The 25,479-nt window shown below is 36.1% G+C and overlaps 1 protein-coding gene across 5 annotated transcripts in view; it reads right to left on the bottom strand.

The window, feature by feature from the left end:
* Positions 1–8,079: 8,079 nt before the first annotated feature.
* The window catches only part of GALNTL6 (polypeptide N-acetylgalactosaminyltransferase like 6), a 472,288-nt gene continuing 454,888 nt past the window's right edge, over positions 8,080–25,479 (bottom strand). For 3 of the 5 annotated variants that reach the window (XM_026699693.2, XM_087936413.1, XM_087936412.1), the window contains exons 12-13: positions 16,364–16,513; positions 8,082–9,449 (exon numbers count right to left, since the gene is read on the bottom strand). In XM_026699693.2, coding sequence (XP_026555478.1) covers positions 9,279–9,449; positions 16,364–16,513 — 321 coding nt within the window. In that variant the 3' untranslated portion in view covers positions 8,082–9,278. Of the gene's footprint in view, positions 9,450–16,363; positions 16,514–25,479 lie in introns of all 5 variants that reach the window. The other 2 variants (XM_087936415.1, XM_087936414.1) reach the window with 2 other exon arrangements.

Here is a 25,479-nt window from a genome sequence, read left to right on the forward strand (position 1 = left end):
ATTCATTTTCTTATACACTCTCTGTATATGAATATATTAACATAGTAAACAAAAAAGAAGAGGAATATGTTTATTCTTCATGCTAAAGTTTGATATTTAGTATTTTATTTATGTCTAAGGCTGTATAAGACCCGTTGCTTTCCTCTGAACCATCCAACTTCCAGGTATGAGTAGGTAGGGCTAAGAATGATTTAAATTAAATTTTAAAGTCAAGTTTCTGGTAACATTGATGTAGGATTTAAATTAAAACAAGTTACAAGTACTTTATCAAGTAAATCCTACATCATTTCAGTCACTCCCTGGTATCTGATGAAATGAAACTGCATCTCATTAAAGTGTTTGCCTTTAATGAAATGTCTTAGGGTGAAAAATGGCTTTTAGACTTTCTCAGATATTTGGGTAACATAGACTAACACACTTCTCATCCTACAATGTCTTTAACTGAATTTAGTAAAGAAATGTTCTCTTAGCTAATTCCACAGCATTGTTGCCATACAGTGCCCATAGTGATTTTTGAAGCACGAATATAAAAGCTATTGGTTAATGTTCTAATCTTAGGATCATGCTATTTTTAGGGTAATAGTCATGATTTGTCTAAGGTTCTGCATATTTACATTTAAGCCTACTTGCTAGACTTTTAACAATGGGATCTGAAGTTGGCCCTGTCTCCTGGCACAGTTAAGACAGCCTTGGGGTTGTTAACCAGGTTGGGGTAGTTAACCAGATAGCCTGGACCTATGCCATGATGGCTTTAAAGGTCATAACCAACACTTTGAACTTTCTCAGAAGCACACTAGTAGCCAATGAAATTCACACAGCTGAGGTGTAATAGGGGCTCCAAGAACTGCTAGAGGCTTGAAGGACTGCTGCAGTTTGCACCAGGTGAAGCTACTATATGACTTCCAGGGTAGTCCCACATAGAGTGCATTGCAGTAATCCAAGTGAGAGATGATCAGTGCTTGAGTAATTGAGCACAGGGTGTCATGATCCAGGAAAGGTGCGCAACTGGAGCTGTGAAAAAGTTTCCTGGTGGTCATGACTGATGTTCAAGCAGGAGACATAGGTCCAGGAGAACCCCTAGGTTGTCAACTGTGTCTGAATAGATTAGTGCAATGCCATCCAGAATTAAGGATGACAAACACCCAGATCCTGAGGATCAATGTGCTGAAAACCATTCAGTCTTGCCAGGGTTCATTGTCTCTTGTCCCTTGTCCAGGTCTCTACAGCTGTAAGGCATCACGAGAACACAGAGACAGAATCACTAGGGTTGTCATGTATAAAGATGAAGAGCTAAGCATCATTAGCATATTGATGATATCTCAACCCATGGTGGTAGGCAATCTCACCCAACAGCTTCATGTAGATATTAAGCAAGAGAGGATAGAATATTGAGCCCTGTGGAACAGTGCAAGAGAATGATCAGGGACTGGATCTTTCACTCCCTATCAACTCCAATTGGGACCGAACTTGGAGGAAGGAGCTGAACCAGTACAAAACTGCGTTGCCCAGCCCCAACTCAAGTAGATGGCCCAAAAGGATACCATGATTTATAGTACTGAAAATCCCCGAGAGGTCAAAGAGAGTGAGAATGGTTGCATTACTAAAATCCCGCTCCCACCAATGATCACCCATGAGTGCAACAAAAGCTTTCTCTGCCAGGTCTAAATCCTGATGGAAAGAGATCCAGGAAATCAGTTTCATTCAGGGTCTCCTGGAAGTGCTGAACAATCACCTTTTCCACCACTTTCCCCCAAAAAGAGAAGATGGGAGACTGAATGAAAATTGACCAAGTGTGTGTGTGTGTGTGTGTGTGTATATGAGAGAGAGAGAGAGAGAGAGAGAGAGAGAGAGAGAGAGAGAGAGACAGGGAGGGAGGGAGAGGTGGGGGAGATCTTATTCTTATTTTAGGAGCTGCTTCCACATAACTGACTTTCTAACTCTTGTACTGCAATAGCACACATGTGGAGTATGTCATAACACCAGGTAACAAGTAGCTGTTTAATTATAGCTACAATACTTCAGAGTAATGTTATTTTTATTGGGAATAGCATTCAAAATCTATTTAAAAGAGTGATTAAGACTTCGTGTAGCAGAATTTCTATGCAGAATTTCTAAGTAGGTATTTGTGTGAATGAATGAGAACTCAATCGAGCTAGTTGGTTTGTTTAATAAAAATAATTATGATTAAGTCTGTCTGCATTTAAATATTGAAAAAAAAGTGGGAAACATCCACTCTTATCCTTTTTATACTGAGGTAGGGAACAGCCAACCAATTCAAAGGTATAATCTAAAATTACAATTTAGTATCAATTTTAACGTGGCCACAAATTAAACACAAGAGTCTAACAGGGAGATTTTGTATCAGAGGAATAATATGTTTAGGGAGAATATTGCAGAATTATATTTTTGTGATTGCAGTGTCCACAATTCTCAGTCACTGTATAACTTGTAATCACAGAGCATAAGGACGGGACCAGTTGAGTACAAGTAAGTTAGAGTGACTGGCACTGAGTTCCTATTTTTTTGTAGAAAAGACATCTGTATGATTTAATGAAAAAGTAACCTTGATGTGTCTTCTACAAGAATCTGTATTAAGATCATTATTGGCTGTTTGAAACTTGAACAGAGGAAAACAGTTATGCTGTTTTTCAAAAGCACTCCACATTTGTGGGTATAACTCCTATAGGAATGAAAGGAGCCAAGGTGGTGCAGTAGTTATAATGCAGTATTGAAGGCTAAATCTTGCCCACTGCCAGGAGTTTACTCCAGACCAGCTCAGTTGACTAGCCTTCCATCCTTCTGAGGTGAATAAGTTACGACCCAGATATTTGGAGGCAATATGCAAATATTGCTTGTACATTGTAAACTACCTAGAGCCATGATGGCGAACCTATGGCATGCGTGCCACAAGTGGCATGCATAGCCATTTGTGCTGGCACGCAAGCCACAGGCAAACTTACCTTACTGCACATGCACGTGCCTTACAGCTGATTTTTCAGCGGGCTTGAGGCCTTTTTTAGCCTCCCAGATGGTTGGAAAAAGCCTCTGCAAGGCTTTTCAGGATGAATAGGCCCCTTTCACTACTTCCTGTAATACCAGAAGTGACAAAACGGGCATATTGTTCATCCTGAAAAGCCTTGCGTAGGCTTTTTCCAAGCTTCTGGGAGGCTGAAAAAGGCCTCAAACCAGCTGAAAAATTCAGCTGTGAGGCGCAGTGCAGGTAAGGGGGTGTGGGAGGTGGTGGTGGGGGATTGCACATGCATGTACAAGGGCATGGGGGGGGTATAGCATTCTGGGTGCTTGCACTTGGATGCGCACACGCTAATGCACACTCAATTTTTGGCACAGGAGCACAAAAAGGTTAGCCACCACTGACCTAGAGAGTACTATAAAGGGCTGTGGGGCAATATATAAGCCTAAATGATATTACTATTTCTGTTGATACAAAAACCTTTAAAAAGCAGCTTCAAAATTATCTGGTCAGAAACATGGACATTTGAGAAAATTGGAATAAGTTTTGGGTTGTTTGACATTTTTGCTAAATTTTCATTCACAGCATTGCAACACAGAATAATCGTGTAATTGAAATCTGCTATTATAACCTTTTTTTTTTTTTTTTTCCCTGTAGCTCAGTTCCTCACTTGGCTAAATTTAGGAATTTGAATTTTGGTGGGTTATTTTACTCACCAGAAAATGAATAAGGTAATATATTATGTTGGGATATTTAAGCCTTACTGTTATTTTTTTAAAAATCAGTTGAAAACATCTCTCATTCTTTCCTAATAGATTGAGTTTTTTGTAAAAATGTATTCTTTCTACAAAATAATTTAGAATATATTGTACTTGCTCATCTGTAAGGAAGCACCTTTTCCAGACAAGTTCTTCTGAACTAACTCTTTGGGAAGAAAATACAATGCCCAACAATTTATTTTCCATAAATGAAATTAAGATTATACAATTATAGAGTATCTCTGTCTTCTTCCTCATCCTCCCATATGTGATAAAACTAGTCAAAACAGTAAACTACTAGGAACTGCTGCCAAGCAACTTGTGTTACTCAGTTCTTACCTTGCCGCATAAAAAGATCACCCTTTACTGTAGTCATTACAGGAGTTACTTATCTTTAAAACTGAGATAAGATTAACTTAGATATTGAGATGTACAGATTTAAATTGACAGGAACAAGAAGAATAGAAGATAAAGAACCACAAATGCTTCTCTAGTATCCCCCATCACTAAATTGACTACTAGCAATAAACAAAGAGGTATTCTTTGTCCTTCTTACTTGGAGTCATTTGTTGGATGTAAGATTGCAAATAAATATCACATCACTGTAGCTGGTATTTATTACAAGGAGATATTGTTTCACCATATAAGACAGCTATTACACTGTTGTCATCTGATTGGACACACTGTTAAGGCTTAGCTTGTTAGAAGAATCAGTTACTCTTTTATCTGTGCTTAACTTTTTTTTAAAGAGTGGCTCACTTTGCTACTAAGAACAGTTAGTGTAGTGTACAGATTTTAAAATAATTTTATGCACACACTGAGGCTTGAAAAAATTGTCTTAAAATATAATTAAACTTTTTAGCATTAAAGAAACCAGTTTTGTATGAGATTATGGTCTAGCTCTTCATGTTTATGACCCACTCTTGGATGACTGTTACTGTGATAGTACTTGGCTCCTATTCTGGGAGGAAGTTGTGATTTGGTTTTAGGTTCTACAGCTTCTTTGCACGGGTGTTTTCTCTTTCTCCCATATGTTCTTCTACTACTGTTCAGTTTTTACTCTCTGTGGCTCTGATGTTACTGTGTTATTGCAGCACAATTGGGATTACACCTTGGATCAGGACGGTCAAACTCACGTCCCGTGGGCTGGATACGTCACACACTGGCCACGCCCATGCCTGGGTTAACAAAGGGGAAAAAAGTCCCGATATGTCACGTGACAATGCCGTGATGCTGTAAGTTTGACACCCCTGTCTTGGATGATTCTTTGGAGAACAGAGCATTTATTTTCTTGGTCTCTGCCTCCCTAGTGTATTTCCTTTGTCTGGTATCCAGTGCTGTGGGCCTTTGTTAGCTGTTTATCAAGCTTCAGATGGAGTCAAGCCCCTGTGTTTTTTCAGAAGCCAATCTTATCCTTAATCCCCACCCTCTTTTATAGTTTTACCTGCTGGTTAACTTCTGTTCCAGTTGCCTTAGTATTACCAAAGTTATACTGTATAACAGTCCATTCCTTTGAGTTATGATGGTTGTAGGAATTGTCATGAGGACTCTATTAACATCTTCTAGCATACTATCTGATGGTATTTTACCCTCAAGCCTTGGTAACTGGTCTCAATGGTTGACTGTAACTAGTTTTATGCCTCAATCAGCTGCTGAGCTCCGTAATGGAAAGATTGGCAATGATGCTCTAACTTCAGGTGTTTGCTGCACACCCACTTGTTTTTTCCACATGTTCTTCAGTCTGGAATGCAATGTGTAATTTGTGTATTTCAAATTGTGAGAGCAGCTTCCTCTTCATTAAGTTGAAATATTATATGACTAGCTGTTTTCGTGAGAGATAGTGCCCACAGACAGGGAGCTGGTACAATGGACCAGCAGTTTCCCAAGATGAAGAAAACCCAGAAAAAGGAATGAACAAGAGCCCTGAGCTAGATAGGAAACAGAAGAAGGTAGTACGGACAACTGCTTCATAGAATCTCACTGTTTATATCTGTTCTAGTGAGACCAGTAAGGGTTTAATCTGGCAAAATTCTGTCTACTGCATATAAGCAGATAAAGAACTGGACTGAACTTCATCCTTGGGTATAGCTTGACTGTTGATCGGTTACTGTGTCTATAGGTCTTATGTACACCCATAGTTCCTTATTACATTTTATATATCCTATCTCATTAGTTTACTGTTGTAGTAGTATTCCATTGATTCCATGATTTCTTGTCTTATCTGTGTATGGTTTATTTCAGTAGGCCACATTAGCAGATTGGCCAGGTTCCCAAATATCTAGGGCACACCTTGGTAATCCAGGCAACGTCCAAGTCAGCATGTTTCTTATTCATGTTACTTTCATACCTGAGGTAGGTAGGTGAAGCATTAGAAGGGCTTTGCTAAAACACCTTTGCAAGGCAGGTACCAAATGATTCTATGTAACTCCCATTATAAATGCTATTGAAAAAAGAAACTAAATATCTCTCTAAAATACATCTCAATCCACTGCTGGAAAGTTTAACATCATTTATCTTGCTTTTAAAAAATCCCACCTCTTAAGGCTCTGCACAAAAACACAATATCATACCTATCTTCTAAGATTTATGAAGCACATACTAGTCCTGTGGACAGTTAGGTGCTTAATTTTACCGAATTCCATGAAATAAGAAATTTCTTAGAAGAAAATTTGCTGCCTAGGTTAAATACCCCTTGTGAAATAAGTCTACTCACAAAAAATATCAGCATGTCTTATTTTTGTTATATAATGTCAAGTTGGGCATCCCATAACATAGGGTTGAAGAGGCACTCACAACTAGTTTTTAGGATATCCAGATCTGCTATTTACAATATCAATTTACAATTTACATATATCAATCTCTTCAATTTAAAAATTATCTAAGTTTATATCTATGATCTCTTAAAAGTATTATCCACATTCTTGGTTCCTTTTAATTTCTGTTTTCAGTTACAGTGAAATAAAATGTACATTTTACTATCCAAGGAAGAATCTTTTAAAATTATTTTTCTCACTTGAGATCTATATAAAAATAACTTTCAAATCAAAGGACTATTAAAATAATAACTTTCATTTTTGAAGTGGCAAAAGCTAAAAATACTTTTAAGCTGTGATATTGTTTTTACAATATTTACAATACTATACAACAATACATGTTACAATACAGTATTGCTTTTAATTCTATCTTTTTATTTTCCTTTGAACTATGAGGCAGATTCAGTAGTATCTTTATTCTGCTATGACCACAGTTCTGCCTTAATACCCTGTTTCTCCAACAATAAGGCCTCCCCCAATAGGAAGTCCCAGCATGTTTTATAGGCATGAAATGAAATTAAGCCCCTCCCCCCAAATTAAGGCCTATATTAAAACATGCGAAATAGGGGAATGGTGGGGGGGCTTGCAGTTAGGAAGTACTTTTGTTGCACACCCGGATATGATGCTGCCTGTGTTGACCCCGATATAAAGTGCCCCACCAACGCCGAGGTCAACATCCAAGCTGTTGCCACCTGCCCGCTGGAAGATGCAAGGGGGGAAATTAAGTCACCCCCGAAAAGACATCCTAGCCATTTTTTCGGGGCTCAAAAAAAAAAAAAAAAAAAAGACCCGGCCTTATTATATGAGAAACACGGTAGTTTTGTCCCCATAGCTAGGCATACAATCAAAGAGAATGCCTTTATAATCATGCTTAGGAATAAAGCTACATGGTATAAGTGTTTACTAATGTTTCAGATGGCATATGTCAATGGTCACTCACACTTGCAGGCAACATGGATTTAGAACATGTATAATTGACAGACTGGATTTTATCATAGATTTTAGTTGTTATTTATTATTTTATACTAGAACTTTTAATTGTATATTTACAGTGTTTTTATTTGTTCTGGTCTCTGGTCTATGACTGTAATAAACTGAATTGAATAGAATATCTATTTCCATTTTTATCAGTTTTATATAGTTGATACAATGAATCTATTTAATTTATAAAATTTTCTTCTTCTTCTATTTTTCATTAAACCATTTATCTTACTTTTTATCTTTATCTTATCTACTATATTTAATTCTATTTTATTTCACCATAGGTATTTTATCTCACTTCAGTGTATCTTATCACATTTTATTATATTTTATCACACTTCAGTGTATCTTATCTTATATTTTACTGTGGCTGATGCTGATTTTTAATATGGTCAATTGATTGGTAAATTTTAAAACAACATGGATTTAAGCAAAAACTTAAAGGAGAGCATTCAAGATTATGCCTTTTCATTTCCAGACTCTACAGTGGTACAATCCATCAAGAGATACATCATATGATTCCTGTACATCATATGATTCCTGTAATGGTGTACTTCAATGGACATTTTATTTATTCATCAAATTTATATAACCACGCTTCTAACACATGTGCCTCTAGGAATCCTAATTCTTACAAAGGATTGGATATATCACTTTGGATAATAGTTATTTCTACAACTCTGTAAACTGGCTTAATATCGGTGAAACAGCATGTCTCAGCTTTAGGTGATATAGCTTTTCTTGACAGACTCATGATGCATTTTCTATCAATTTAAAAATAGTTATAAGAATTTCCTTAATAGATGACAGACACAGAATGAACATTTTCAAAAAGAAATTCTTTCTGAAAAATTTGCAACATGCTCAACATGCTGGTGATGAAAATGAGTTCTCTATATCCTTTTTGGTTTGTTTTATAAATGATGGCTTAGATATGAATGACTTCAGGTTCAGTAACACTGTTTAAAATGATCAAAATTTTATTTAATTGCTTTGATGGAAATTGGTTGAACTGCAAAATAAAAATGGGATCTCAAAACTATAACAATCATTTTCATGCTTCATTCAAAAATGAAACCCTAAAATTACTTTAAAAAAAAAAATCCATTCCCTATTCAACACTGAAAAGAAACATAACAAGAAGGCTGTCAATATTCTCTACTGTGACCCTTTATTTAGATAACCTCTTGACTCAGGACATTTGCTGAGGGAATGAAATGGCATTAGAACACGTCTCCTTCACAATTCTGGCAGCATTTCATCTCCTTCACAATTCTGGCAGCATTTCATCTCCTTCACAATTCTGGCAGCATTTCATACATGTTGTTGTTAGTTCAATGCCCATTCGAACCTCCCACATAGTAGTCATGCACTCCATTAGTTACCCATATACGACAACAACTAATTGTACCTACTCACTATTAGCAGGGTTTGACCTGAGAAACTCTAAAACTCTTGTTTAACTTTATTCACACTGAGCATTTGAATCATTTCATTATTTTAAATAAAGTTCTCCCTTGACCAGCAAGGGAATTGTCAGCTGACTTTAAGCCTCAGCAGCAGCTGGTAATGTTCTTAGCCAAGTCCTTCAGTTATTGTCCATCTGCAGTGATATATGGCTGGCTTCTGCCCTGGCATTTGCTTAATCTTCACAACAGATTTCCTGGCTCTAGGAAAAAGTAATTTCTGATTCCTCTAATCCAGATGCTGGCCAAAATATGGTTTTCAATCTATACAGAACAGTTTGTTTTCTTGTTAAGAGCTGGTTTCTTTGCTGATATTTTTTTCTATAACAGTCATATTAATATGCTCAAAAATCCACTGTTGAGTTTCAGACAAAGGATCACATCTATTCATGAAAATCTTCTTTTCTGCTGGATTGCAATCAATGCAGCTGCCGCTCACAGTATGGAATAAAGTTTTGTCCTGTGGGATGAAAATAAAAACAATTAATGAAGAACCAAGTGCCAGATGATTAAAAATGAGCATATTTTCCAGAACATACTTTGAAACATCTAAGTCTGGTTTCTTTGAGATTTATATAGCAATTCTACAGTATAATTTAATACTGGAAAATATTTCCCCAAATTATTTTCAATGAATTATGTTATCTACTGAAGTTTCTCAAACTTTGTAAACTTTAAGACTTATGAACCTCAACTCATAGAATGGTATTCTGAGAGGTGAAGTCCACACATCTTAAAGGTTTCCAAGTTTAAGAAATATTGATCTAGAATGGAATGGAAAGAACAGAACAGAACAGAATAATTTTGTTTTTACATATGACTTTCAGCAGATGGCAGACCTTAGCTGATTTTAGCAGATCCAGAAAGTTAAAGGAATCCAGTCTAGTTAATGTCGGGGAAATTTAGGGCTGTACGCTGGACTGGGAAGAAACCCCTTCCCAAAACCAATTTCCCCCAACCCATCCCCAAACCAACCCAGTTGCCAATTTAGATAGAAACCCCCCAAGAAACCCCTAAATATAGAGCATTAATTTCAATTGGACTTGATTAACTTTTCATAAAATGCCAAGTAAGACATCTGTCAAGTATTTATAAATCCATTTCTCTATAGTATGTTCCTAGGCGTAGTGTAAAGACTGCCTGTCTGGTTCATATTTATTACCTTACTATATTATATATGAGATGGACAGACTAAAGAAACTATTAGTCTAGGTTCAACAAAGGTATCACGTGCCTCAAGGCAACTCAGTTCTGATAATATTTTTGTTATATAAAGTCACTTGAAAAATGACAATGAATTTGCTGCCAGAAAAAGAAATTGTAAGATAAGGTCTGTGAAAAACAGACAAGCATCTTTATTAAATAAAAAATCACACCCCAGTCTATTGATCTCTTTAGACTTAAAAATAACCATTTAGTATAGAAGACTGGCACATTCCTGTCAGATCATTTGCAGCATGACTACTATTATGAGACAACCCAGGAGCAAAACACAGAGACTTAGACATTTAACAGTGGTTTATATACAAGACATATACAGAAATATATGTGATAGGCAAATACCTGACAAGCCATCAATCTTCTTAATTCTACACAGAGAACTCTGCAATGGATACAGGACACAAAGAGAGAAAATATGCCCTCTAATGGCTGCCTTATATAAACACCTCTTTAAGTGGTAAAGGCTTCTGTGGACCGATATATAGTCTTAAAACGGCAATACCTTTGCTAATTCATCCTCAATGTATCAGCCTTACATTGCATCAGCCTTACTGCAACTGGTCAGCTGTTAAATCTCAATATCTTAACAATTCCAGAAAATGCTTTACATCACACAATGAAGTCACCAATATTGGCTTCTTTCTCTTGATGGCAGAAAGTCAGTTGTAATTAGTTTTTTTTTAATTTCCTATTTTTTAAAAAGTGTATTGGATATAAGGAAAGCATCTTGCACATTTACATGGGTGATCTCTATTCCTGAGGATCAAAATGCAACTATAATGCACTCCTGAGAAATCAGGATGATAAAATATCCAGAAAGAAAAACTTAGAAAGAACATTTGTATGTTTAAGTTGGAGAAGAAAACACTGATCAGAATTATGATAACAGCCTTCAGATAACTCATGTGGAAATGGAGCTGAATTGTTCAGAGGCGTTCTAAAAGACAGGACAAAAAGGAATGGGTTTAAATTTGATTGAATACCAGGAAAAAAATTGGTGACAATAAGGTTTATTCAAAGCTGGAACAGAATGCCTTGGAAAATGGCAGGCTCTCTTTGTCAGACATATTTGCTCTTTGGAGGACAAAAAATGAAATAAATGAATGGACAAATAAAGAAAACCCATAAACACAGGTATCTATAATGGACAAATTAATGACATTTGACTTTTGAGTCACAGTATCTTCAGTTATCTGCATATTTGAACCTGCATATGTGGAATAGAATCAACATATCACTTTCTCATAACTCCATGCTGCTGGATTTGGCATGTATAGGTAATCTGTAACTATCTATGCTCAAACTTCACCAGCTCATATTTCAGCCCAATCAAAGACTTACTATCCAGCCAACCTCAGTATCCTGCTTGTAACATGGGATAATGATGGCTTACCTGGATGCTGTGTGCATTACCCAAAATTCTATAGATATTCAAAAGGTTCTGTCTAAAAGATATGATTATCTTCCAGAAATAATATATTTAATTTCCAGAAAATTATAATCCCTACTAGAAACAAATAAAAAAATACCAGAAGTAAGAAAAATGAGGGAAAAGTCTTAATAATAATACGACATGTGCAGAAATAATTGCTCAAACACTGTCATTGATTCAGCATTATTGTTTTCAATGGTTGTGGCTCCTGACTAAGACAATTTATAGCTATTTATAAGTATTTGTCTATTGGTGTGAGCTGACAGGATGCACTGCTATGGGATTAGCACCATGTATTTCCAAACACTTCATTTATATGAGGTTTAAGGACTTCCTCAATCAGAAACAGATTTTTGGCTTGAAAGAAGAAACTTTGTGCTTTGTTACAACCCCACATAATAAAAGTAAATCACGACTGTTTTTTCCATTGCTTGCTGGCATACACTACAAGGTACTCATTTCACTGGTATCTACTGAGCTTCAAATTAAAAATACAATGGGCTCAAATCAAAGGAAAACACTTTGATATGTGTTCTCTTTCACAGTCACACCTGGAGCATTAGATACTAATGAAGACTTCAATGTCATCAAGCTTTCTCCCCAGTTTGAGAAAGCAAGAAAGAAACTGGCTGTGTTTCTGAACAAGAAACTTCAATTACAGTATAAAGTAGATTCTTCTCTGACATAAACAGAGCTTTTGCACCCAACTTCAAAGAAGTAGGGCAAGCTTACATAATTTGAGCATCCAGCATGTTTCTTTTAGCTACCTTACAAATAGCATCTCAGCTTGGAAATCGGTTCACCTATGCAAACTGATATTTGACTACAGCATAAACAGTAAACAGGCTGAATAAATGAGCATACATGAATGTCAATAGACTTCCCATCACAAAATTTTAACAAGGTTATATTTTCAGATAAAAACCTCAAGTCAAAATTTCAGAAAATATGAACTTAGAAATATCTGCCATCCGGTGTTTCTTTCCTTCCTGAAATATATTCCATCCCTTCACTAATTATAAATTCCATATGCCTCTTCTCCAGTGACTTGATCCACATTCTCAAATTACTTATTCGGCTTTCTCCATCCAACAGAATAATAGATTTTTTAAAATCATATTGCCATGGCTTAGAAGAACCTTGTAAAATGTTCATAAAATTCAGAGTTAGTTGGAGGAAATGGGTGAAATCAAACTCAAATATAAACTGGAACTCTTTCTATTGTGAATTAACATAGAGAGATACAATAAAGAAATGACGTATCTAATAATACATGTGATAACAGCTACAAGATTAGTCTATGCTCAAAACTGGAAACTCAAGGAAATTCCTGACAAAGTGGAGATAATTAAAAAGATATGGACATGTGCAGAAATGGATAAACTAACATTGGAATTAAAAAGTAAAGATGAGACTGAATATTATAAAGTATGGGATAAATTTTACCATTGCTTGGGAAAAAGGAAGGACTTAAAATCAAAACTAAAATAAGATAAGAAACTAGGAGTTAACAGATAATCAGAGTTGGAAGGGACCTTGTAGGTCATCTAGTCCAACCCACCCGCCACCCAAGCAGGAGACCCTACACCATTTCTGACAAATGGCAGTCCAATCTCTTCTTGAAAGTCTCAAGTGATGGCGCTCCCACAACTTCCGAGGGCAAGCTGTTCCATTGGTTGATTGTTCTCACTGTCAGAAAGTTTCTCCTTATTTCCAGGTTAATCTCTCCTTGTTCAGTTTCCATTCATTATTCCCTGTCTGGCCTACAGACACTTTAGACAATAGCTTGACCCCCTTCTTCCCTGTGGCAGCCCCTCAAATATTGGAAGATCGCTATCATGTCTTCCCTGGTCCTTCTCTTTACTAGACTAGCCAAGCCCAGTTCCTGCAACCATTCATTGTATAGTTTAGCCTCCAGTCCCCTAATCATCCTGGTTGCTCTTCTCTGTACTTTTTCTAGAGTCTCAACATCTTTTTTATAATGTGGTGAACAAAACTGGATGCAGTACTCTAGGTGTGGTCTTACTAAGGCTTTATAGAGTGCTATTAGTACTTCCCTTGATCTTGATTGTATTCCTCTGTTAATACAATTTAGGATTGCATTAGCTTTTTGGCTGCTGCTGCACACTGCTGGCTCATATTTAGCTGGTTGTCCACTAAGATCCCTCTGCTATTGACCCTGGTTTCACCCAGTCTATACGTATACTTTTGGTTTTTCTTGCCAAAGTGTAGGACTTTACTTTTCTCTACACTGAATTTCATTTTGTTAGATATGGCCCAGTGTTCTAGTCTGTCAAGATCCATCTGGATCTTGAGCCTATCTTCTTGGGTGTTAGCTATTCCTGCCAGCTTCGTATTATCTGCAAATTTGGTAAGTTCCCCTTCTATTCCCTCATCTAAGTTGTTAATGAAGATATTGAAGAGTACTGGGCCTAAGACAGAACCTTGTGGCACCTCACTGCTTACTTCCCTCCATGTAGATTTAGACCCATTAAGGACTACTTGTTGAGTATGGTTTGCCAGCCAGTTGCGTGTCCATGTAATGGTGGTGCTATCTATTCCACATTTTTCTACCTTACTAAGAAGTAGGTTGTGGTCTATTTTGTCAAATGCCTTGCTGAAATCTAAATATATTTTGTCCACAGTATTTTGCTGGCCTACTAGTTTAGTGACTTTTTCAAAGAATGAAATAAGATTGGTTTGGCATGATCTATTTTTAACAAACCCGTGCTGACTGCTAGTTATTACTTTACTTGTTTCTAGATGTTGGCAGATCTGTTTTTTTTAATTATCTTTTCCAGTATCTTCCCAGGTATTGATGTTAGGCTGATCGGTCTATACTTTCCTGGGTCTGTTTTTTTCCCTTTTTTGAAGATGGGAACCACATCAGCTCTTTTCCAGTCCTCTGGCAGTTTCCCAGTGCTCCAGGATTTTTGAAAGATATGGTGCAGTAGTTCAGAGATGACCTCTGTCAGCTCCTTTAAAACTCTGGGATGTAATCCATCAGGCCCCGATGATTTGTTTTCATCAAGATCAGACAGGTGTTCTCTTACACTTTTTTTTTGCTTATTTTAACTTTTATTTCTGGTCTGTCTTTTACAGTTATGTTTTTGGTGGGTTGAGCTATGGTTTCTTTTTGCGTGAAGACTGATGCAAAGAATGAGTTAAGCAGTTCTGCTTTCTCTCTGTTGCCTGTTACATCCTTGCCATCTTCTCTCTTTAGTGGACTGACTGTTTCCTTGATTTTTTTTCTTGTTATTTTTTCTTGATTTTTTTTCTTGTTATTTATATGAATATATATAGGAATATAGAGAATTGTTGGAATATATAAATGTATATACTATGTAAATATGTATTATTTGCCATCCAAAATAGTTATGTATGACAAATAGGTGTGTCAGTATGATTACACCATGTTCACTGTTTTTAATTTTTTTTTTGTTTAATAAAAATTTATATATAAAAAAAGAATTTTCCTAAGCATTGGAGGAGGGTGTGTTGAATATGTTCATCACCTTCAGTTATTTGTAAACATAATAAAGGTGGGATATAAATAATTAAATAAATAAGCAAGCAAGCAAACAAGCAAGCATCTACTGTAAAACCACCCTAAATTAACAATACCATTCAAAGAAGCCTAAGACCAAGTTATTCTCTACTAATATAAGTTTTTACTTGAAATAGTCCACAATTTAGTAAAATTGTTAACCTGCCACTGGCCATAAACATTCATAGTAAAGCTACTGCTAAACTTAATTGAACAACAGATTTGAAAAAAACCTGTATCACTTCATCCTCACTGCCACAGAATTTTCAGTGGCAGCGAGGATGAAATGTTACAAGACTGTTGCCACTATAATAACAACCTAAGACTTTTACTAAAGATATAAAAACATTTTCTATAAACCCTAGGGAAATCTAACCGTAACCCCATCTTTATCCCATTGCCAAAAGGGATTTTTTTAATCCTAAATGTTATTGCCAAAACCATCCCCACCTAAGCAGAGGTGTAAGATTACCATTAAACATGAAAGTTCACCCTAAAGATAATCATTCTAAGTGGTTAGGATGCAGTATTGCAGACTAACTCCACCTACTTCTAGTTCAATCCTAACCAGTTCAAGGTTGACTCAGCCTTCTATCATTCTGAGGTTGACGAAATGAGGACCCAGATTGTTGGGGGCAATATGCTGACCAGTGGTGGGATTCAATTTTTTTTACTACCGGTTCTGTGGGTGTGGCTTGGTGGGCGTAGCAGGGGAAATCTCCAGTCAGAGGTGGTATTTGAAGGTTCTCCGAACTACTCAAACTTTCCACTACCGGTTCTCCAGAACTGGTCAGAACCTGCTGAATACCACCTCTGATGGTCTATAAACCACTTAGAGAGGGCTGTAAAGCACTATGAAGCTGTACATAAGTCTAAGTATTATTGCTATTACTGGAAGTGTTATAGAGTATGCATCCCACATGGTAAATTTATTCATATAATTGGGTAAATTGTGTGTGTAATTTGGATTTGATTTCACATAGCTGGATCTCATGTATTTTGTCCTCTTATTGTCCACACTGTCTTGTCACTATTGCTCTTTGTACACCAAGTTGCATTTTTAAAATAAACTGTTAGAAATTTAAGTATTAATTCTGCTAACATGAACTTTAGAACTTCTACATAATTATCTGGACACCTGCATGCCTTTAAAGTATCACAAAGCAACACCAACCTTCCTATAGCTCCAATGCTGGTTGCCTTTCATACCATGACAGTCATAAAGTGTGACAGGACTACTGTGTGAAATTGCATCGAAGCAGAATTTTCTAGTGTGAAGAGGTTCTCCTGGACGGATGTCTTCTCTCCAACCAAAGGTGAACAGCTAAGAAAAACAGTGAAGGAAAACAGTGATAGAATGTGGGTTTTGAAAGAAACATGTGGCAGAAGGATTTGAATCAGTCAAATTTGAATCTATTTTGGTGCACCTGAACTAATCACTAAGCTGAAGTAGTTTAGCATTAATGTAATAACATGCTGATAAACTGCTAAAAATAGATTTAATTAAAGGATTAAATTAGTTTAAAGGAAAAAATATTTTAAATATAAAAAAATTCATGGTGCACCCAAAGGAAATACACACTCCATGAGCTGAGAAATTAAAACGTGACCACATTTCTATGGAACTAATACAAATATTTACAGGAAAATGGATGGTATGATGAGAGCCACAGAATAGCGAAGCTTTGAGAAGACAATTATTGACAAGAATAATGGAAAGTTCATTCAGAATAAGGTAGAAAATGTATGTCTAGGCTATAGGTACATCAATGTTCACGTCGCTGAGTAGTTTTCTATAAAAAAAAAAAAGCAGCCAAGGAGACAGATTTTGGTTTAAATTGTCTTCCAGTATTTCCACTTGAAGTATTACCCTGAAGCCTTACATTAGATTACTATTTGAAATTAAGACTTATGCAAAATTCTGCAAACATTTGGAAACAGTTTAAGAATCTGAACAAGTCAATATTTTCAAAAAAAAAATCACAAATAAGCACTTTCAAATATTAATTTTCTCTCATTTTTGAATTGCAAACAGCACTTGATGCCACTTTGCAAAATAGTTCAAATGCAATACAAATTTCCAAAACCTTCAACATGTTATCACTGTTAGGAAATGTACACATTCTTAAAATAGATATGGAGTGTACATTAAAAAAAAAAATCTTTTGCTTGCGGGTATAATTTTGCCCATTGGAAAAGCAACTTACTTTATTTGCACTTTTCCAATTCTTATTGGTTAATTCAATCAACATAAAGGAAAAGTCCTTGAATACAATTCTATTGGGGTACCACTGACAAGATTTACTTTACATTCAGGATGTAAATATTCTTGCTTTTCTTTTCACAAATAAAGGAGGAAGGACTGCCAATTAATTAACTGCACTACCCAGACAGACCCCATATGCAACCTGGGGTGGCGGTGGGGTCTCCTAGACTCACAACCCCTGCTTGAAGAACAGGTGGCAGTAATGATTAGGGGAGATTTTGCACAACTTTGTGTTGTGAGCCAACTGCATTGTTTCCTGGAACTTAAAGCCCTGCACTCAGTCATTCATAACCTGGTCATCTCACATTTGGAGTCTACACTTGAAAAGTATTTAAAAGCTAGAACTGACACAGAATGTAACAGTGTGGACAATTCTAAACCCTTTCTGGTGGTCATGTAACAGCATAGTTGTGCAAACTTGGTTATCACTTTTAAAGACCTTTATGGCATGGTCCAGGCTACCTGAGGAACTATCTTGCACCTATAGGATTGGCTTGTCCCACTCGCTCTGGCAGAAGGGTCATGCTATGGATACTATTGGAATCCAAGGAAATTTGGCTGGTAGGTTCAGGAGAAGAAATTTTTCTGCCATGTCTCCCACTTTTTGGAAATATGATGACTCTTGAGGTGAGATCTGTCTCCACCCTCTTGGCCTTCTGAAAGGCCTGAAAACCTGTTTCTGCCAACTGGCTAGGGTCTCCTATGGGGGCATCCCACACTGTAGGCGATAAGTAGATTAGGACAAGATTCTATCTTCACCCCATTTACATATTGGTCCCTTTTTTAAAAAATGTAACTTTTAAGGTTTTTAATTTTAATGCTTAACATTTTCACCGTTTCTAATATTCCAAATTGTTTTATACTGTGCTTTTATCTGAGTTACAGTTGCATTAAATTTTCCAAAATGTACCCATGAAAATTACATAAACTAACAATAAAAAAGATAAAAATTAAGGAATAGAGGTGCAATGAAACATAAAGAAAAAAAAAGGAAAACAAAATATATTCAAAGAATAACTTCCAACTTCTTCTTCCAAGGACATAAAAATACTTCTATTCAACTCATAGTTTACAACTGTAATATAATATCCATTTCCTTTCTCCCACAAAAGAAAGGTGAACATTAAAAAAAAAAAGACACGATTCCTCCTGACCCCAATGTTTTATTCATAAACACTAACATAAAGTCTCTGGTTTAAATTCTACATTAATTTTCAAGATTTTTTGGGAGAATTACATTACTAATTTCAATCCAATATTACCTAGCTCTTTTGCTTAGCTCTTTGGCAAAGTATGTTCCTATTTGAGTTTTATATCCAACATCTATTTGGAACCTGCCCTAAAAAAGGGAGCTATGACAGGTAATAAATGGACAGACAGGAAAGCACCATATGCAGATGAAATACCCATTAGACTACCCATTAGACTTCTTTAAAGTACAGGAGAAATGGTTGTTAAAGTGCTACTAGCTGTACAGCAGCAAATATGGAACAAAACTGTGTGGGCTAGAAAGTGTAAAAATTTAGTTATGGGATACAGCCATAATGAAGATTCAAGAAAATATGCAAACCACTGCAGTAATTTCTTATACCCAAGCAAATTTTTGTTTCAGATCTTGGTAAGAAGAAACATCAGAGAAGAAAAAAGAAATGTTAAACGAATAGGCATATTTCAAAAAAGACATCTGTCTTTTTTGTACAAGATCCAATAGGTAGTATCAAGTGGATAATGGAGAAATTCAGATAAATATTAGATTCAGAAAAAGATTAAAAACCCCTAATTATGATGATTTATCAGTCTTCCTGTATATCATTGTATTCACACTGATCATCATATCCTTGCACTAGCTGAGTAAATGTTCTGACCCAAACCTGGTTCCAAGAAAGCAAACACAAGACAAAGGCAGCAGTATAATCTGTTTAAGTTTCAGCTAAGAATCCTGTTTCTTCACAGATAAAAGGCTGCATCCAACTAATTAGCTCCAACAAGAAAGCCTTGCCAAGTTTTTTAAGTCGGACAAAAAACAACAGATAAGAAATAGTTTACAAGAGTTTTTAAATACCAACTGTAATGTCCACGAGGCTGAGTTCAAAACTTCTTTGCTTTCTGCAAAGAAGGTTAATTTCACAGCTGGCTTTTATCTTCTTGAAGGAGAGGCCGTTACCTTGCAGCCTTACTTCCGAATCACCCGTGCTGTGGTAACTATTCTTTCCTCCAAGCAACCCTTCGTGCACGCACACTTGCCACAGGCTCCTCAGGAACCTCCTCATCACTGCTGCCAGCCCACACAATCTCTGAAGGAAGCAGTCCACTCCCTAATGGTCTTGGCCCCTCATCTGAGTCCTTGCTCTCCTCAGCCATCTGCACCTGCTGCCAGCTAACCATAACAGTAAATTGTAATTGGAGGCAAAGCTTTGACAATACTTTGAGAGTAGATGAAGGGTCATATTGGAAAATTTCTGTTCCACTTTGTTTTTTTATACTGCATACAGTTCCATTTTGTACCCTACCATTACCACATGATTTTATTGGAATGATCAACAAAGGTGATGAGGATGGATACTATCATTTAATTAAATGATGCCCGGGTCTACTTTTCAGTTTTGTTAGATCTGTTGCTGATTAGTTCTCACTTAGCAGGATTGGATGCAAGTTTGATTCCAGATAGCCTAGCCTTTCTGCGACATCAATACATGTTCAAATGGAATGGGGTTTAGATTGCATTGACTGGCTGCCATTTTAATTTGTTTGTTTGTTTAATTTGTTTGACTTTTCCTGAAAACACTTCTTGAACACAGCCTTAAAAAGCATTATTTAATTGTTGCATGGACCTGCATGTTTTATCTTTGCTTTATCCTAGGCTGGGCATTGATTACCCCAGTTGATACCATAATCTAGATATTACATTAAGACCTATGGTAATGGTAACATTTCACATCATCTATTAAAAAGGCTGCTGATATTTTTTTCTCTGTCTCCGTCTCTTTGTCTCCTGGCTGAAATTGAAGAACTCTAAAGGAAACAACACTAATTATTAGACATACTTCAAATGCAGCTTCACATGCAGTGCTTTGCAGTAGTCCATTCAAGACGTGACCAAGACATGAGTGAAGTTGAGGAAATTTAGTAAATGCTCCAAGTAGTATATTTTTGATCTCCAGTCTTCTACAACTTTGTATCCTATAACTAGGTAGGATTTTGGTTCTCATAATCTTCAGACCAAAACTAAATGAGAGTTTCAAACACATCTGAAGGACTATAGGGAAATTTTTTTAAAAAAAATATTGTTTAAAAATGTGTTTTTTGAAAAGCCCTTTAAACTTTCTTTGGATTCAACTGCCTTTGATGGTGCACGGAATATGTGCCTGAAAAAGAATGTGCTTTATAAACTAATTAATCCTTTCAAGTAATATGTGAATTTCTTCCTCCTTCTCCACTGTCTTCCATTCCCATTAAAGATATAAGTTTCACTATGTGACATACAATTATCTTGATTCAGAAGGTGCTGCACTTAACCTTTTCCTTTCAATTAAACAAAGCTATGCATTGTCAGTTTAATTTTCTCTTTTGTCATTTCTTTTGCCAAACCATGGCTATAAAACTCACTTGATATAATCTCTTTCAAAGCTATTGGGTCCATTACAGCTGATTAGAACTTTTCATATGATAGTCTGAGTGATCCACAGGTTTTTATTGGGGAAAGTGTAAACTACTGAATCAGACAGTTTGATCAGATGTTTCACAGACCTCACAGGATTAAACAAAAACAAAAGCCTAGATGCTTAAAAAAATCCTCACCAAACTAGACCCACTTCTTTTCAGACTAATTTTAGACTAATACTCATTATGGTTGTCAACTTTCAGCACAACATTATGGATTTTTTCAGGTTATCATTTATAATTCATAGATAGTACTTGGCCACTGCACTATTTTGAATAATGTGTCTGTTGAGGGGTTATCACATTGTTGCAATTCCAGAATTGCAAAATGCAATTCTTAGCTGATCTGTAGTATAGCTATTAACACAAGCAATGTTTGCAGTTTGGTAATATATTTTGATTCTCTCCCATCTTCATTATGTCACTAAAATAGTTACATTAAAAAGGTGAGTATTTTTCATTCTCGCGAAGTAGTGCTCTATTGTAAAAGCAAAAAATAAGTTGAACTGATTGTTTAATTTTTGCAAATACTGCGGCTATTTTCTCTTCTTCCAACACTGGCACTGAAGAAGTCGGTTCATCACATCTTGCTAGGATAGTTTGTCGTCATGCCTATAGCAAGGAAAACAACCATGTGTAATCCTGTATAAAGCAATCAGATTCTTTCAGTTCCTGTTCAATTCTTGCATGAGTTATTTAGCTCTAAAGATAAAATAAAGCTGCTATGAGCTGGCAGCTTTCCTGCCTGGGAAGAACAAAAGCCAAAGAAGGTTTCATTAACAATGCAAGACTGAAACAATGATGACTGCCATCAAAGGAATTTTTGGTGCTGCCACAGAGCTGAAGAATGGTATGAATCCTCAAAACAGGCTGGGACTTTATGTTCCAGGATGCAATATGTATCTAACCCAGAGTCACCCACAACTTTTTTTATGATCATCAAAAACTGACAGCAGTTTTCCTTTATGAAGAGACAAATAATTCACAAATCTGAAGCATGTGTTCTAACATAATATTGAGACTGTTTTTTTTAAAAAATAGAAACATTTCTAAGCCCCACTTGAATATGGACACAGGAAATACTGTCAACTCCAATAAGTATCATTATTCTGCTTGGATGTAGCTATCAGTCTTGAAAAAAATGTTATCCAATCCCTGGTCACCATATACTGCCATCTCTACCTTAAAAGAGAAGGTGCTTTAAGTAGGCTTCAAATCTGGCTTGGACTAGAATGAGAAGGAAGAAAAGGAGGCGAGCATTTTTTGTGTAATTTGTACTTGCTAAATATGCAAAAGGGAAATCGCTAACTCTCAAGAAGATATTCAATAAATAAACAAAGCCATCAAAGGTATAACATAAAATTTGGTAATCTTGGAAATTTTAGATGTTTTACACAACCCAAAAAGAAAAAAAGAGGAAAAAAAGTCCAGAATATTGCAAACAATATTGCAAACAAAAGCCCCTAAAGTCTAGGCTACACAGTGAAAACACAATCACAACCATCAACTTATGGATCATCCTAATAATTTAATACACTACAACAATAGTCAACTGAAATCAACTGTACATTGAAAATCTTGACTAGCAAACCAGAAATTAGTGATAGTTAAATAATCTCCTGTATCCTTGTAATGATGTCAATAGATTGTATCTTCTAAGGACTTTTGCAGGGGGGAAAATTAGATAAAAAGAAAGGGCTTTATGATCAAGATCAATAAAAAAACTTTATTAAAAACCCAGAAGGGTTCTTTGCATAAATGGAATCTAAATAACTATAAAAGGCAATGGCTTAAAATGAGATTAGAAATTTGAAAAATCAAAACATTCCATGAGCATTTCTGGAAAAGATACTGAAGAAAAATCACATAACACCAAAACAGGATGGAGGCTTAAGAATGGTACCCTTAAAAAAAAACTCAGCAGGAATGCTTTTTGCTGTCTGAGAACAAGTATTATTTACAAATGCCATGAAGGCCAAAAATAGAAAGTACCAGCTTGGCTATTAATATTAATGAAACTGAAATACTTGATCGGACAATACCTAGATGCAGCAAAATCACAGACAGAACTGGAAAGATATTGTCCTATTGTTTTTGTTTAAAAAAATCAGATTCACAATCAATTATAGATAAAGTCATTGAAAATTGCATATAAAAATTTATTTGTTAAATTTCAAGGACATCTGTATCTTAGATGACTCTATGTATCTTAAATTAAAAACCCAACATATAAATGAATACACAGACCAGAAAACAAAATATTAGTCATAAAGTTCATTATAGGATATAAACTAAATGGGAAGTCTCTATAATCACTGTGTCCCCAAGTACTGGGGGAACAACATATAGTATTTAACTATTTCCTATACAATGTTAAGTTGGGAACCATTAAAATCTCTAGGGGAAAAGCATTGTGGATGATGAAGACTATAAAGTTTAGGCAGTTTAATCAAGAAAACCCAAAGTGCTGGGTAGGAGCAGTTGGGAAGAGATGGCTTAAGATAGTCCTTCAGGCAGCCAAACCCTATGCCATGAAGGATTTTATATTCATAACCAGGATCTTGAATTGTGCCAACTGGTAGCTTGATTAGTTCATTAAGTTGTAAATTCACATGTACTTGTTATGACACCCCCATCATTATCACAACTGCATTCTGGACTAGACACAACTTCCAAATGGCTTCAAGGACAACTCTATGTACAGTGCATATACAATAGTAATCACAACATGTTATGATTATGGCATGACTATTTAAAGAAAGTCCTCGTCCAGGACAGGATAGCACTGATGCATGATATACTTTTGAATGGTTTCTTGGCCTCCACTTTCACCTGAACTTGAAGCAGGACCTGAGGATCCAAGTACAACTCACTGACAGTCAAGAGTATCACCCCCATTACCCAAGAACCCAAATAAATACAGCCCCTTGATCCATTAGGATGGGATCCATTAAAAGGGATCCATTAGGATCCCTTTTGCCCAAATCTACATAGTATCTAGGCATTGGATTAGGACTTTGATTGCAGCACTTGGCTACTCATAGATATAGATATATAACTGGGTATAATCAGTATATTGAAGCTCAAGGAGCAGATGATCTTACCCAATGGATTTGTTTGATGATAAACACAAGAGGAGAGAGCTTTGAGCATTGTGGTATCCTATAGGTGAAAGGCCATGGGCCAATCTCTCCCCATTTTTCATCATGGATTGAAACTAGCCACCATGCCTTTTATCCCAAACCCCAAAGTTGATCCAAAAGGATGCTGTGGTCAAGGGTACTGGAAACTGCTGAGAGATCAAAGAGCACTAGGATTGATGTGGCACCCCTAATCCAGGTCTATCATAGGACAGAATCAAGTGAGACCAAGGCCATCTTCATACTAAATCTCACACCTGGAACAATGCTAGCAGAAAATGAGAAGTGAATACATTCACGTGTGCAAATTGGTTCAAAGTTGTGTCCACTCTATGACAATAAGGACAACAAAGGAGGATTACTTTTCAGCCTTTTTATTCAAACATTGATACCATTTTGAGTATTCTAAGTATTTTTAAGGAAGGATGGACTGGAAGATTCCATTAGTGCAATACTGTGTGAAAGTTCATGGGTAAAATCACTTGTATATACTGGCTTGTAAGCTAGAGTGGATGGAAATTGAAGAAACAGTGGCTTGACGATATTGTTAAAGGTGTTTTTTTTTTTTGGACTTTGTAGATTTTAGCAAACAACATAGTTCTTAATGAGGTCAGGTCTGTACAAATGGATTGGTCCATCATTCAACCGATTAAGATGATTGAGATTTTCAACACCTCTTTAAGAGATGGGATGGTTCCAGATGCTTTGGAACAGTGGTCTTTATTCTCCTTAAGAAATCAGTATTGGACCCACTTTTAATTGACATATACCAGTTCATCTTCATAAATCAGCTCTTTGTTTTGAAGAAGGTTGTTGAGAAAATGGTGGTAAAGCAATTACAAAGAACTCTGAAGACTCATGGCAATCTGATTCAAACTTGATCATGGGATGCAAATTGTATTGGTTGCTCTAATGAGTGGCTGGTAATAGGATTTGGATGGGGAATATAACCATTCTTATCCAACAGTTTTTGATATTATCAACCATGGGCATGGAAGATACTGTTTTATGGTGGTTTTGCTCCTGAATGGGTAGATCCAGCTGGTAGAAATAGGATGAGATAAGTCAGAACTAAGAGTCATCATTAAAGAGTGCCATAGAGTTCAGTCCTTTTTCTGCTCTTGTTTAACAGCTATGTTGTCATTGGAAAAGATCATCCATTGGTTTGGAGTGAGGTATCAACATGCAGGTAATAGCAATAACACTTAGACTTATATATCATTT

This window comes from Pseudonaja textilis, chromosome 6 (assembly GCF_049901715.1).
Source record: "Pseudonaja textilis isolate UNSWEBS1 chromosome 6, rPseTex1.2, whole genome shotgun sequence".
Taxonomy (NCBI): Eukaryota; Metazoa; Chordata; class Lepidosauria; order Squamata; family Elapidae; genus Pseudonaja; species Pseudonaja textilis.